Source organism: Lolium perenne, chromosome 1 (genome assembly GCF_019359855.2).
Source record: "Lolium perenne isolate Kyuss_39 chromosome 1, Kyuss_2.0, whole genome shotgun sequence".
Lineage (NCBI taxonomy): Eukaryota > Viridiplantae > Streptophyta > Magnoliopsida > Poales > Poaceae > Lolium > Lolium perenne.
This window is the reverse complement of record NC_067244.2, coordinates 210,445,537-210,461,871: the sequence shown is the minus strand read 5'-3', so window position 1 is coordinate 210,461,871 and position 16,335 is coordinate 210,445,537. Positions and strand designations below refer to the sequence as shown.

At 41.5% G+C, this 16,335-nt stretch overlaps 1 protein-coding gene across 1 annotated transcript; it reads right to left on the bottom strand.

Annotated features, from left to right (window-relative positions):
- Nucleotides 1-1,901: 1,901 nt before the first annotated feature.
- On the bottom strand, nt 1,902-4,259 carry LOC127322818 (uncharacterized acetyltransferase At3g50280-like). The gene has a single exon (XM_071823128.1). It carries the CDS (start codon nt 4,165-4,167, stop codon nt 2,557-2,559), a length of 1,611 nt encoding a protein of 536 aa, XP_071679229.1. The 5' UTR covers nt 4,168-4,259; the 3' UTR covers nt 1,902-2,556.
- Nucleotides 4,260-16,335: the final 12,076 nt, after the last annotated feature.

Sequence of the window (16,335 nt, the reverse complement as noted above, 5' to 3'; positions counted from 1 at the left end):
AGGATGAGAAAGTTCTAAGGTTGTGGATGTGTTGTTGCCACTAGGGATAAAACATCAATGCTATGTCTAAGGATGTATTTGTTGATTACATTACGCACCATACTTAATGCAGTTGTCTGTTGTTTGCAACTTAATACTGGAGGGGGTTCGGATGATAACCTGAAGGTGGACTTTTTAGGCATAGATGCATGCTGGATAGCGGTCTATGTACTTTGTCGTAATGCCCAATTAAATCTCACAATACTCATCATAACATATATGTGCATGGTCATGCCCTCTTTATTTGTCAATTGCCCAACTGTAATTTGTTCATCCAACATGCTATTTCTTATGGGAGAGACACCACTAGTGAACTGTGGACCCCGGTCCATTCTTTACATCGAATACAATCAACTGCAATACTGTTTCTCTTGTTTTTCTGAAACATCATCATCCACACTATACATCTAATCCTTTGTTACAGCAAGCCGGTGAGATTGACAACCTCACTGTCACGTTGGGGCAAAGTAATTTGGTTGTGTTGTGCAGGTTCCACGTTGGCGCCAGAATCCCTGGTGTTGCGCCGCACTACACTCCGCCGCCATCAACCTTCAACGTGTTTCTTGACTCCTACTGGTTCGATAAACCTTGGTTTCTTACTGAGGGAAACTTACTGCTTTACGCATCACACCTTCCACTTGGGGTTCCCAACGGTCGCGTGCTGTACGCGTGTCAAGTCTTCAGGGGCTGATGATTATTGTGATAATGATGATGATTCTCCTCCACCTGAGGTTTCCTCTATTATGAGTCCAATGAAACAGGTGGGGACTCAATCGATCCTTGATGAATCTGGTGATAGAGAGATGATGTCTTGGAACTCTGCAAACTCTAATGCTATGGTTCTATCAGCTAGTGCTTTAGAAGAGATCAATGGGGAGCAGGTTGTCAAGATTACTTCTAAAGAGGATGTTTTTGATAAAGATTTTGGCACCAGGGAGCTAGATGCCAGTGCTGAGGAGGATGATGGGAAAAGTCAAGCTGGAGGGCAGTGGTTCATCTCAGAGAGAAAAGGGGGTAAGAGAAGCAAAATTCTTCCAATTGTGGTGAAGAAAAAGAGTAGTAGGGTGTTGGACACTGGAATTTGCTAACATGTTTAACTGTAAGCTTGGTTACCTTCCAATGGTATACCTAATTAAGCATGCCCATTGGGGAGTACGAGAGTGGTCAATTTCTTCCTCTCGTGGCTGAAACCACTAAGAAATAGACCCTTGGCAGGGAAAGTTAATGTCATCTGCGGCTAGATTAACTTTGTACAATGCTTCCCTGGCTAATCTTCCGATGTTCCAAATGGGGTTCTACCTGCTTTGGGAGGGAGTCCATGGAGAGCTTGATGAAGTCAGGGGTACGTAGATTCTATTTGGAAGGTTGTTCTCAAGATTTCAAATACCACATGATGAAATGGGAGCATATATGCAGGGCGATCCCCTTGGCATTTTGAGTGTGTTGATACCGATTCTATAGGGCAATATATTCATAGTGGTGTGCACCATCTACTTGCTGAAGTAGCATCCACGGCGGCAGCTGAAGCCATCGCTATGAGCGAGGGTTTAGCTCTTTCTAATCGCTTCGGGTGCAACAATGTTCAAGCTGAATCTAATTCTATCGAAGTTGTTGATGCCCGCTCGGGTGAAAAAGATTGGTGGGGAGAGTCTTTAGCTATTTTTGCTAACTCTATAGATTTATAGCCGTTTATTGGATGCGTCACTCTTAGGCAGTGCCCTAGGGTTTAGGGAAGCCAGCGAAACTTGCTCCTAAACTAGCTGGAGTTTGTTTTTCTAATAAGGTTTCGTGTAATTAAGTTGGTGAACTCTAACTTAATTCACTGTAAACTCATACTACTGTAGTTATTCGGCACCACGAGATAATATATGAAGAGAGTATGATGATCCTTTTCCGGGGCATTTTGCCGTCTCTTTGTGAGAACACAGTACAACGCAGACGCTTACAAACACGCACGTATAAACACCCCTATGAACGCACGCACACCCTACCTCTATGAGCACCTCCGAGGGACTGAGCCGGCATATCTTGAGGTTGACGAAGTCACCACTGATATCTCGCTGTTGACGAGCACATCACATACCACTGAAAGCATAGCGCCGGTTAAATTCTAAAATAAATCCAGATAAATTCAAACATCCATACTAAATCTAGAACTTAAACCTGGGTGGACTGGTTCCACCACAAGAAACCAACTCACCAAAGCCAAGCTCTGTTTGCATTTTGCCGTCTCTTTGGTACGACTTGATTCCATTGTTCAAGGCACTAGCATCACTCACCGTGCACCTATCTAGTACCTTACCTGGTCACTCCCACATACTAGCCGACCAATACTTGATATTTCTTGATATCTTGCAATGATACAAATCCAGTAGTATCTAGCGCGCAGCAACATGTGTTACACGTGACATGTCCGGTGGGCGATCACAGATAGCCAGCCAGCAGCCATGCCACATCTTATGCGCTGGTACCGTACTAGTACAACACAGCAGGGGCAGGGCGGCCAGATGCGTTGCATCAAGGGCAAGGTGCAGGGGACACGTACTGCAGGAACTCATCGTCGCCGAGGAGGCGGGCCATGGTGTCCGGCGCGAGGCACACCTCGACGTCGACGCTGCCGTCCCCAGCCTGGCCCGGGAACGCCGACATCTTCCCATCGAATTTGTTGGCGCGCCCGCTCCGAACAGCCACGGCCCTGCCCCACCCGAAGTCGTTGCCGTCGTACATCGGGAACCGCGGCGAGCTGCCCATGGTGAGCGCTGCGCCGTCGGGGTTGCCCAGCGGGAAGCACCGCGGTGCCGCCTCCCAGTCTGCCGCGGCCTGCCGGATGGCGCCGTCCTCGTGCGCCACCACGGTCGCGTGCAGCCTCGACGCCGCCCACCGGAGGTCGTGGGAGGCCAGCTCGGCCACCGTCGCCGTCGTCGCCACGCTCTGGATGGCGTTGCCGAAGTAGACCGCGGAGATCTTCGGGCGCAGACGGTGCCGGCAGTTCACCGCCATGCGGAACGTCGTCGTCGCGTCGGCGGCCAGCTGCAGCCGCGCCCGCGTCACGGCCCTCCACATGTGCGCGCACATCGACTGGAAGGAGGAGATCTCTCCGCGGCCTCCCTGGACCTTCACCAGGTCATGCACGAGCTTGCCGTTAACCTCATCATCCTCGCTCGTTTTGCTGCAGCGGTTGGCCGCTGCCTTGAGGTCGCGGATCGCCGCGGCGCTGAAGTGGATGACTCGCTCTCGGAGGGGCGCCGCGGCGTCGAACGTCACCGCGGGGCCGTCGCGTCCGGAGAAGCGGAGAACGGCCGTCGAGCCGCCGAAGAAGTTGCGGGCGAAGTCCGGCGGCTGGACAGGCTCCCCGCGGCACAGCCCGGCCCACGTGTTGAAGAAGTGCCAGAACGAGGTGCCGTCCACGACGGCGTGGTTGGCGACGAAGCCGACAAAGACGGCGCCGTCGCCGAGCACGGTGACCTGGAACGACGTGAGCGGGCGGCGGTGGCCCTCGTAGCTCACGGTGCGGTCCATGGGGAACAGCTCTTTGGTCAGCCTGGTCGGCACGTCGGCGTCGGGCACGAGGAAGTCGCGGAGAGACAGGGAGGGCGCCACCGCATGGTAGAACTCGACGGCCGCGTCGTCGCCGCACCGGATAACGATGCGGCCGTCGGGGAGCGTGGCAAGCCGTCCCGCGAGCGCCGGGAAGACGCCGAGGGCGCGGGAGAGGGACGACGCCAGCGACGACACGAGGCGGGCCATCGGCGTGCCGGTGGGCGGGAAGAACAGCCCCTTCTGAATGTAGTGGCACGACAGCATGGGCATGTCGGAGACGGATAGCTTGAGGTCTCCGACCGGCGGGGACGCGCCCTCCGGGTGGACCGTCTGCTTCGAAACGACGGTGATGATCGGCGCCGGCGGCATGGTCGCGCAAACCATTTGGTTTAGCACGGCCATGGGCGCAGCCTCCACCACGACGTCGGCGGAGGTCGGCGGAGCCATTCTATCTGGATTGGTTGCCGTTGCGCTCTCGATCGGCGATGGCGTCACACAAGATTGTGGTGTGCATTGCTGGGTGGTCGACACGTTATATAGCCATGGAGATGGGTTTGGGTGCATGCATCTCCTCTTACACCTGTTCATGTAATCATGTTGCACATTTTCTGCGAAAGGTTTGTGGGGTGTGGCTCCCAGTCCCAGGTAGAGTATGCTCGAGTGGATGTGTCTGCTGATAACAAGTTGATCTTCCTGGCCACAAAGTAGAGAAAAGGGATAATTTACCACAGCACGATCCACCAGTGCGGTCGTTATAAAACCTGTCGCTCTTAAGATGAAAAGGTGTCGTGAAGCACGTTTCAGAGCCAGGTAAGTAGGATTCTACCCAAATATCTCCGGATTAGCATAGAAAATCACAGTACGTGTTCTATCTGATCCTCAACGTAGGTAGTTCTAGACAGTGACATACGCAATTCGATTTGGCACTTTGACCATGAATTGCATTGAAATATCTCCAGAATAGCCTAGAAGTTACACAATATACATACGTATTCTTTCTAATAGTAAACAGATAATTTAGATAGTGACATCAATTTTTGCATCCTCAAACTCACACTTTGGCCTTTACCAAAAGAAGAAACTTCGACAATTAATCACATTAAAGACATCTTTCATTCATAAAATAAAAAATGTCTTACTAATATACTACCTCCATCTCAAAGAATAAGGATTATATTTTTTGAAAAGTTAAACCAAATAAAGTTTGACCAAATTTTTAGAAGAACCTATCAACAAATATGATATCTTGTAGATACCATAGGAAAATATATTTCACTATCTATCTAATGATATTAATTTTTATTTTGCATGTTAATTATTTTTGGTAAAAACTTAGTCAAACTTGACATAGTTTGAATTTCTAAACATAATATAAGCCTTAAGCTTTGAGATGGAGGTAGTACAAGTTTAATATTGTACGAGAGCGTACAAGACAGATGTTTTATTGGTGTGTCATCGGATTTGGTGTGGCGTCGTCAATTTAATATGATATAATATCTCAAGTTCAAGACCCAAGTAATGCACTATTCAATATAGAAAATTGTTACGGTCTTTCATCAATCTTAAGATCTTTTCATGGCTACATGCATAGGCTTAGCGTGAGAAAGTGCCAAAATATATATTACCAACGCTTGACTTTGGTTGAACTAGTTGGTTCATCAATTTAATACTAACGAGATAATATTTGTTTCTAATTCAAACGTCCTAATCCTTGACTCCTTATCCACATCAAGTTGAGTAATTTCAAATTTTAGAAGTTTTGTACATGTGTGTTTAGTTTTGGTTTGGTTTATCCATAGTCCTAATCCTTGCCTCTTTATAAACATAAAGTTTAGTAATTTTAAATTTTAGAAGTTGTTTACATATGTGTTTAGTTTCGGTTTGGTTTATCCACGCTCCTAATCCTTGACTCTTTTGAGTAATTTCAAAATTTAGAATTTTCTTTGCCTGATCAAGAAACTATAGTAGTGGCGCATTGACATAGTGCTTTATTTTGGTACCTGAGCTCCATTGAGCTCGTTTTTGAAAACCTCTAAAAACATATTTTAAAGATACAAACTTTTTTTAAAAATAATGTAGCTAATCATGTATTATACTAGTGTGTTAATTTTCACTACAAAATACTCCCCCGGTCCATCAGGGATTCAGTACAAAGTTGTACTAACTTTCTACTAAATCCCTGACACTTATTATGGATCGAGGTAGCACCTTATAATTATATCCTCGGAAATACGAAAAATGGGGGGGGGGGGGGGGCATGATAAATGCAACCTCCGAATCTTCTAAATTTTTCCACTTTATGTTTTATTCATAAGCCTAAAATACAAGGTATTTTACATTAAATAATCTCGCTTGTAGTGTACATAGTTGAGTAGTTGAGTACACCCATGTATTTTTCTGGAATTTTTTGAAACTGTGAAAATCAAGTTTTCATTTTTTTAGGGGTTCCATGGAGCACAGGTACCATTGGTATTCCAAAAGGTTGGCAAGCATCCAAACTAGAACAAACTTTTTGATCATGGCTACCGAACCAAGCTCCAAGGAGGAATGGGGTTCCGTGACTTGCCTACTTTCAATTTGGCACTTCTCGCAAAACAAGTCTGGCAATTGTTGATGAAACCAGAGTCGTTATATGCTAGAGTGATGAAGGGGAAGTATTTTCCACATTGTGACTTCATGCAAGCAAAGAAAGGAAAAGACTCCTCGCATACATGGCGTGCTATCCTCAGTGGGCGTTATGCGCTGGAACGTGGTATGATCAAACGAGTCGGGGCTGGAAAGGATATTAAAATATGGGAGAACAATGGATCCCCACAAACAGATCGCTTAGACCCTTATGTAAACCATCGGACACCCAACTAACATGGGTGGCCGATTTAATAAATGCAGCCGAAGGAACTTGGAATGAAAGTCTGGTACGTGACACTTTTATACCAGATGCAAATGCAATTCTCTTCATCCCTCTTGGTGGAATTGAAAGTGACACTCTAGCCTGGGCTTTTGAGAAGCATGGTATGTACACATTACGCTTGACCTACCATCTTTTATCTAATGCTGCTATGGAACGACGCCTTCCTCTGCAGGTCATGACCTTCCTATGTGGAAACAATGCTGGCAACTGAATACATTGCCGAAAATTAAACACTTATGGTGGCGAGTTCTTCATGGCTACATCCCTACCATAGGAATTTTGAAGAGGCGCCACATAGAGGAATCTGGGACATGCGTTTTCTGTGGGCATCCAGATGAATCCATTTTCCCGTATTTCATATACGTATTTCATACATATGAATAGAGACCATTTTTACGAAAGTTTGAGTTTGCCAGGGGTACAAATGGAATAAAAATGAAATGATAAAACATTCCTAGAAAAAAATTATGCCAATTAGACTTTCATGATATTCTAATCAGATTGGATGGCAAAGATTTCTCATTTTATTTCCTTTATATTAATATAATAAAGCCATAATTTAATATAATAAATGGACTAGAAAGTTTGAGAAAGTTTGGCTTTACTTCGATTTAGAATAGCGCGCTTACTTTAAATTTCAAAAAAGAATTTGCGGGTTCTTTTTTATTTTGGAGTAGTAGAATTGCACGCAATCATATCTTGCCCATGTGTCATTGGAGCATGGAAGGCGATCAAGAATGTCACAGGTGTTAGATTGCCCCATCTGCACCCAAATACGTGGGTATCTGAAATTATAAATGGGCGAGTTTGCTCATGCTATGATGCTGAAGTTATCACAACTGCAGCATATAGCATATGGATGAGTAGAAACAAGCAGAAACGAGGGGAACAACACTTCAACACCCGCCAGTCAGCACACTGGATCACAGAAGTTATCTAGGAGGTTTGCTCAGCTATTAGACAATCAAACCACGACACCTTAAATAATGCTATTCGTTGGCAACCTCCTCCTAATGCATGGGTTAAAATCAATGTGGATGGCAGTTTCAATCCTTCATCTACAACTGGTTCTACCGGATGTATAGCTCAAGATCATGATGGTCGTTTTCTAGCGGCTCGAAGCCGTTGGTACAATTATGCACAAAATGCTCTGATAACAAGGCTTTGGCTTGCCGTGATGGGATTGAGCTTGCGAAGTACCTTGGAGTCCAACAGGGTAGTATCGAGATGGACTGTCAATGAATCACTTGAACAATTGTCGAAACGAGCGATCAGAAATTATGGAAATCCTCCATCAAGTTCAAACGCATGCCTCGCAGTTGGCTGGTTGTAGCTTACGGTTTACTAGACGACAAACAAACTATGCGGCACACTTGTGTGCGAAGCAATCTAGCTGTGAAAATATTAATACCTCATGGGTAGTGATGACACCTTCTTTCCTTGTAAGTTGTATCGAACATGATTGTAACTTGCTTGGAAATATATAAATGAAGCCATGAGCTTTTCTCAAAAAAAAAAGTTTGGTTCGGTACATTTTCGTCAACTTAGATTTCTATTTCTCACACAATTAGAAAAGACAATCCGCTAGAAACTACCATGATAGTTCTATGACTCCTACCTCTATTAATGACTGCCATTGTTCTGTTGCTAATAGCCAAAGGTGAAACTGGTTGATAGAAGTAAACTATAAAGCATTATATTCTATTATGGGAAACCCTCACAAATTCGAGAAGATCATGCCTTTGGGAAAACTTGTTCATAGTTTTTATTTAAAGGAAGAAACACATTAGTTTATCGAACATCAATGGAAGAATCGAAAAATTGTGAAGAGGTATAAGTCAACATGTTTTAGTTTAAGCGAGCATCAAGACAACAAAATAGTACTCCCTCCGATCCATAATAATTATCATGGATTAACGTTAATTTTGAACTAAAATTACAATAGTTATTATGGATCAGAGGGAGTATAGTACATATACTACTGATGGGTCATGGTACATTTCATGAGCCAACAGACGAAGGTGTGTCAATACATTTCGTTTCTTGCACATGACCAATTCCATAGGTCATAGGTAGTTCTCGTGTATTGGGCTCAATGAATTATTTCAACTTATCAAGGGGGCATCTAGCCTATCCAAGGATCCATAGTGTTCAAAGATGGTGCAAACCAGTTCAACAATATTCCACAAGTTAGTCTAATGTGGTGATTTTGTATGTTCTCATTTTTTTTTCATTTTTCATGCATACTTTCGTCACAAAAATGCATAAATATGTTTTTGATTGCCAACAAATTAAATAAGAGAAATATAGGAAGACTATTGAGAACAAAATTAAGAAGAACCAACCTATCCGCGCATGAGAGTAGTTTTCCTTGCAAACATCCAAGATTTTTTTTTTAAAGTGAGATTCAACTGCATTCCATTCCACATTCTCTAACATCCTATGACGAATTGGAACCCCAAGGTACTTAAAAGGTAAGGAACCCGACTCACATCCAAAAATCTGCATGTATACAAGTTCCTCCTCCTCCCCAGCCTTTCTGAAACTAGACATTTGCTGAAAGATACAAATAATTAATTTCATGTTTACAACTTTCTGAAAGTCCTGTTCCATGATTTTTTGTTGGATCATCTGCGTATTGTAAGATAGATAGTTAGACACCCCTCCATCCACTAGATGAGGGATAAGTCCTCCTACTAGATCATCATCCTTTGCTCTTGTAATAAGAATAGCCACCATATCCACAATTATATTTAAAAACATAGGATATAATGGATCCCCTGCCTAATTCCTTATCTGTTTGAAAATAGTGTCCAATATTATTATTTACCCTAATTAGAACACTACCACCTTGAACAAAACTAGCAATCCAATTACACCATTTAGGGTTAAAATCCTTCAGCCACGTGACTTGCTACAAGAAAGCCATCTTAACTTTATCGTATGAATTCTCGAAGTCCTTTTTAAACATGATTCCATTCATCTTCTTCCTTTTAAGTTCATGTATGGTTTTGTGTAACACCACCACTCCCTCTAGAATGTATTTTCGAGGAATAAACATTGTTTCAGATGGTGTACTGATTTTTTTAGCAATGTCCCTAATATGGTTGGTTGCTACCTTCATATAAATTTGAGACGATTGGTTTGAGACGGTCCAATAATTTCTTTAGCAATGCCTAGTTTTTTTACGGTATGCAAAAGGCTTACAAATTTTTATAAATTTCTATAGCCAAACATTTACAAGAGACCGAACCCAAAATGTGAATGAAAATGTTCACTAGCAATGCCCCACACTAAGTACTTACTCAAATTTCTACTTAACATATTTTTCTTTTCTTTTCATGACCTAAATAAAGTGCATGCAATTGAAAACTAACACGGTACCACTAATATTTACACTTCGGGAGAAACAACAAATATTTTTGCACTTTTGGTGGACAAAACATAATGCACGGAAACAATCAAATCAACAAAGTTTGTATTGATTATCTTTTTTAACATTTTGTATTATCAATAGTAATTTATAGTCTATTAAGATATGTTTTTTGGAGATACATAAGGGGCTATGCAAACGGTTAGATTTCTACCTCTCTATGTTTTTCTGGCAACTAGCACAGTGGCCCGCTCATACGCGCGGGCATCACCTAAACATGCATCATATTTTACATGTAATATTTTGCTTTATTTCATAAAAGTAGAAAATATATAGTAAATTATATAACAATGTATGAAATCTAGATGTATATAGCACTCAACATCATGGTAATTTTGAGTATTGTATGCATGGAGCGGGTTGCCTTTTTCATTTTTCACATAGTGCACTATTTACGGCCTCTGATTTAGCAAATTTATACACCAAAAGAACCTACAAAGATTACCGCCATCGAGAATCGGAGTACAATATGTATTCCATATCAAACTTGTCCATGTCAATGCCTTTTCATTATTGAACTTGTGCAATTCCTTGATCAGACGGATCAACTTGTGCAACTATACAAATTTCAATACTTTAACAAAGTTAGTGCTCTCATTAGCCTGGTCCAGACTCCAGTATTTGCCATGACAACCACTTTCGTCAACCTGTAATATACGCCAGGGTAGGGGGGTTATTGAAAAACCAGAAACTTCAATAACTTGCATGAAAATTTAGGAATTGGGGAGTATAATTATACTATAATCGAAATACATCACACATGGAAAATTGCGTTCCTGCGTGTCAAAGAGACTGACATAAATTGTATGGATAAAATTAGACAAATACAGTAGGGATCGTTTCTAACATCAAGTTTATTAGCGCATGGTATGTTCCAATATCATAGGATATCTAGCATGAATTATCTTGCTCATGGACTTGTTAAATCTCAAAGTCTGTTTAACATTATGCCAAGTATATATAGTAAATGACAACTGGGACTTACAAAACAATGGCTTAAACCGTATAAAAAAATCGAAGTATCCATATGTACCTTGATCTACATATAGCTTATTATTGCAGTTCTTCCATGTTTTATTAAATATAATTTGATTGGTGCTCTTTGTTATGCTAGAATTGCTAGAAAAATGAAAGAAATGAGGTCATTAATATCAAGGAACATGTGATACGTCTCCGACGTATCGATAATTTCTTATGTTCCACGCCACATTATTGATGATATCTACATGTTTTATGCATACTTTATGTCATATTTATGCATTTTCCGGAACTAACCTATTGACGAGATGCCGAAGTGCCAGTTCCTGTTTTCTGCTGTTTTTGGTTTCAGAAATCCTAGTAAGGAAATATTCTCGGAATCGGACGAAATCAACGCCCAACATCTTAGGATTGCATGAAGCTTCAAGAACACCCGAGAGCCGCCAGAGAGGGGCCACAGGGGGCCCACACATGGGGGCGGCACGGCCCAGGGGGGCACGCCGCCCTAGTGTCTGGTGGCCCCAGACCCCTTCCGACTCCGCCTCTTCGCCTATTTAAAGGTCCCTGATCTAAATCTTCGATACGAAAAAGCCACGGTAGGAGAAACCATCCAGAGCCGCCGCCATCACGAAGCCAAGATCTGGGGGACAGGAGTCTCTGTTCCGGCACGCCGCCGGGACGGGGAAGTGCCCCCGGAAGGCTTCTCCATCGACACCGCTGCCATCTCCACCGCCATCTTCATCAACGCTGCTGTCTCCCATGAGGAGGGAGTAGTTCTCCATCGAGGCTAAGGGGCTGTACCGGTAGCTATGTATTTAATCTCTCTCCTATGTACTTCAATACAATGATCTCATGAGCTGCCTTACATGATTGAGATTCATATGAGTTTTGTATCACAATTCATCTATGTGCTACTCTAGTGATGTTATTAAAGTAGTCTATTCCTCCTCCATGATGTAATGTTGACAGTGTGTGCATCATGAAGTACTTGGTATATGCTATGATTGTGATCTCTTGTAGATTATGAAGTTAACTATTACTATGATGGTATTGATGTGATCTATTCCTCCTTTCATAGTGTGATGGTAACAGTATGCATGCTATGTTAGTACTTGGTTTGGTTGTGTTGATCTATCTTGCACTCTAAGGTTATTTAAACATGAACATCGAATATTGTGGAGCTTGTTAACTCCGGCATTGAGGGTTCGTGTAATCCTACACAGTTAGTGGTGTTCATCATCGAACAAGAGGGTGTAGAGTTTAGCATCTATTTATTTATTCTGTTATGTGATCAATGTTGAGAGTGTCCACTATTGAAAGTATGATCCCTAGGCCTTGTTTCCAATACTGCTATTGTTGCTTGTTTACTGTTCTACTGCATCTGTACTGTCTGCAATATTACCACCATCAACCACACGCCAGTCCTGGGCAGCAAAGCACTTTTCTGGCGCCGTTACTACTGCTCATACTTATTCATACCACATGTATTTCACTATCTCTTCGCCGAACTAGTGCACCTATTAGGTGTGTTGGGGACACAAGAGACTTCTTGCTTTGTGGTTGCAGGGTTGCATGAGAGGGATATCTTTGACCTCTTCCTCCCTGAGATCGATAAACCTTGGGTGATCCACTTAAGGGAAACTTGCTGCTGTTCTACAAACCTCTGCTCTTGGAGGCCCAACACTGTCTACAAGAATAGAAGCACCCCTAGACATCAAGCACTTTTCTGGCGCCGTTGCCGGGGAGGAAAGGTAAAAGGCACTCATATTCCGGTTCCAGGTAACTAAGTACTTTTCTGGCGCCATTGTATGTGTGCTAGAAGCTATTTCCTTTAGATCCTGCAATTCCATCTTTTTGTTTCTTGTTTACACTAGTAAGGCATAATGGACAACAATGAGCTTCTTATTCTATTTCCTGATTTAAGACATGGATGGTTTGATCCGAAAATTAAAAAACCCATGGAACATATTAGTATGAACACTTTGAACACCATTGTTGCTAATGATATGGAAAATTCTAAGCTTGGGGAAGCTGGCTTTGATGGGCATGATATTTTTAGTCCCCCAAGCATTGAGGAGAAAATTTACTCTGATGATACTTTACCTCCTATTTATGATGATTATAATGATAGTAGTCTTTTGGTACCGCCTGTTATGGAGGATAAATTTGATTATGATTCCAATATGCCTCCTATATTTGATGATGAGAATAATAATGATAGCTACTTTGTTGAATTTGCTCCCACTACAACTAATAAAATTGACTATGCTTATGTGGAGAGTAATAATTTTATGCATGAGACTCATGATAAGAATGCTTTATGTGATAGTTATATTGTTAAGTTTGCTCATGTTGCTACTGGACATTATTATGAGAGAGGAAAATATTGTTGTAGAAATTTTCATGTTACTAAAACACCTCTCTTTTTGCTGAAAATCTTGAAGCTGCACTTGTTCTATCTTCCTATGCTTGTTACTTTGCTCTTCATGAACTTGTTTATTTACAAGATTCCTTTTCATAGGAAGCATGTTAGACTTAAATTTGTTTTTAATTTGCCTCTTTATGTTCTCTTTTGCTTCAAATACTATTTCTTGCGAGTGCATCATTTAAATTACTGAGCCCATCTTAATGGCTATAAAGAAAGAACTTCTTGGGAGATAACCCATGTGTTTATTTTACTACTGCACTTTTATTTTATATTTGAGTCTTGGAAGTTGTTACTACTGTAGCAACCTCTCATTATCTTAGTTTTGTTGCATTGTTGTGCCAAGTAAAGTCTTTGATAGTAAGGTTCATACTAGATTTGGATTACTGCGCAGAAACTGATTTCTTGCTGTCACGAATCTGGGCCTAATTCTCTGTAGGTAACTCATAAAATTATGCCAATTTACGTGAGTGATCCTTAGATATGTACGCAACTTTCATTCAATTTGAGCATTTTCATTTGAGCAAGTCTGGTGCCTCTTAGAAATTCGTCTTTACGGACTGTTCTGTTTTGACAGATTCTGCCTTTTATTTCGCATTGCCTCTTTTGCTATGTTGGATGGATTTCTTTGTTCCATTAACTTACAGTAGCTTTGGGCAATGTCCAGAAGTGTTAAGAATGATTGTTTCACCTCTGAACATGTGAATTTTGATTATGCACTAACCCTCTAATGAGTTGCTTTGAGTTTGGTGTGGAGGAAGTTTTCAAGGGTCAAGAGAGGAGGATGATACAATATGATCAAGAAGAGTGAAGGCTCTAAGCTTGGGGATGCCCCGGTGGTTCATCCCTGCATATTTCAAGAAGACCCGAGCATCTAAGCTTGGGGATGCCCAAGGCATCCCCTTCTTCATCGACAAATTATCAGGTTCCTTCTCTTGAAACTATATTTTTATTCGGCCACATCTTATGTACTTTACTTGGAGCGTCTGTGTGCTTTTGTTTTTGTTTTTGTTTGAATAAATGCTTGTGTGGGAGAGAGACACGCTCTGCTGGTTCATTTGAACACATGTGTTCTTAGTTTTTAATTTTCATGGCGAAGGTTGAAACTGCTTCGTTAATTGTTATATGGTTGGAAACGGAAAATGCTACATGTAGTAAATGGTATGATGTCTTGAATAACTTGATACTTGGCAATTGTTGTGCTCATGTTTAAGCTCTTGCATCATATACTTTGCCTATTAGTGAAGAAATACATAGAGCTTGCTAAAATTTGGTTTGCATAATTGGTCTCTCTAAAGTCTAGATAATTTCTAGTATTGGGTTGAACAACAAGGAAGACGGTGTAGAGTCGTATAATGTTTACAATATGTCTTTTATGTGAGTTTTGCTGCACCGCTTCATCCTTGTGTTTGTTTCAAATAACCTTGCTAGCCTAAGCTATCGAGAGGGAATACTTCTCATGCATCCAAAATCCTTGAGCCAACCACTATGCCATTTGTGTCCATCATACCTACCTACTACATGGTATTTCTCCGCCATTCCAAAGTAAATTGCTTGAGTGCTACCTTTAAAATTTCTATCCTTTACCTTTGCAATATATAGCTCATGGGACAAATAGCCTAAAAACTATTGTGGTATTGAATATGTACCTATGCACTTTATCTCTTATTAAGTTGCTTGTTGTGCGATAACCATGTTCCTGGGTACGCCATCAACTACTCTTTGTTGAATATCATGTGAGTTGCTATGCATGTCTGTCTTGTCTGAAGTAAGGGAGATTTACCGCTAGAATGGTTAGAGCATGCATAATGTTAGAGAAGAACATTGGGCCGCCAACTAAAGCCATGATCCATGGTGGAAGTTTCAGTTTTGGACAAATATCCTCAATCTCATATGAGAAAATTAATTGTTGTTGAATGCTTAAGCATTAAAGAGGAGTCCATTATCTGTTGTCTATGTTGTCCCGGTATGGATGTCTAAGTTGAGAATAATCAAAAGCGAGAAATTCAATGCGGGCTTTCTCCTTAGACCTTTGTACAGGCGGCATAGAGGTACCCCTTTGTGACACTTGGTTAAAACATATGCATTGCAATGATAATCCAGGTAATCCGAGCTAATTAGGACAAGGTGCAGGCACTATTAGTATACTATGCATGAGGCTTGCAACTTGTAGGATATAATTTACATGATGCATATGCTTTATTACTACCGTTGATAAAATTGTTTCTTGTTTTCAAAATCAAAGCTCTAGCACAAATATAGCAATCAATGCTTCCCTCTGCGAAGGGCCTTTCTTTTACTTTTATGTTGAGTAAGTTCACCTATTTCTCTCCACCTCAAGAAGCAAACACTTGTGTGAACTGTGCATTGATTCCTACATACTCGCATATTGCACTTGTTATATTACTTTACATTGACAATATTCATGAGATATACATGTTGCAAGTTGAAAGCAACCGCTGAAACTTAATCTTCCTTTGTGTTGCTTCAATGCCTTTACTTTGAATTATTGCTTTATGAGTTAACTCTTATGCAAGACTTATTGATGCTTGTGTTGAAGTACTATTCATGAAAAGTCTTTGCTATATGATTCATTTGTTTACTCATGTCATTTACCATTGTTTTGATCGCTGCATTCATTACATATGCTTACAATAGTATGATCAAGGTTATGATGGCATGTCACTCCAGAAATTATCTTTGTTATCGTTTACCTGCTCGGGACGAGCAAAAACTAAGCTTGGGGATGCTGATATGTCTCCGACGTATCGATAATTTCTTATGTTCCATGCCACATTATTGATGATATCTACATGTTTTATGCATACTTTATGTCATATTTATGCATTTTCCGGAACTAACCTATTGACGAGATGCCGAAGTGCCAGTTCCTGTTTTCTGCTGTTTTTGGTTTCAGAAATCCTAGTAAGGAAATATTCTCGGAATCGGACGAAATCAACGCCCAGCATCTTAGGATTGCATGAAGCTTCCAGAACACCCGAGAGCCGC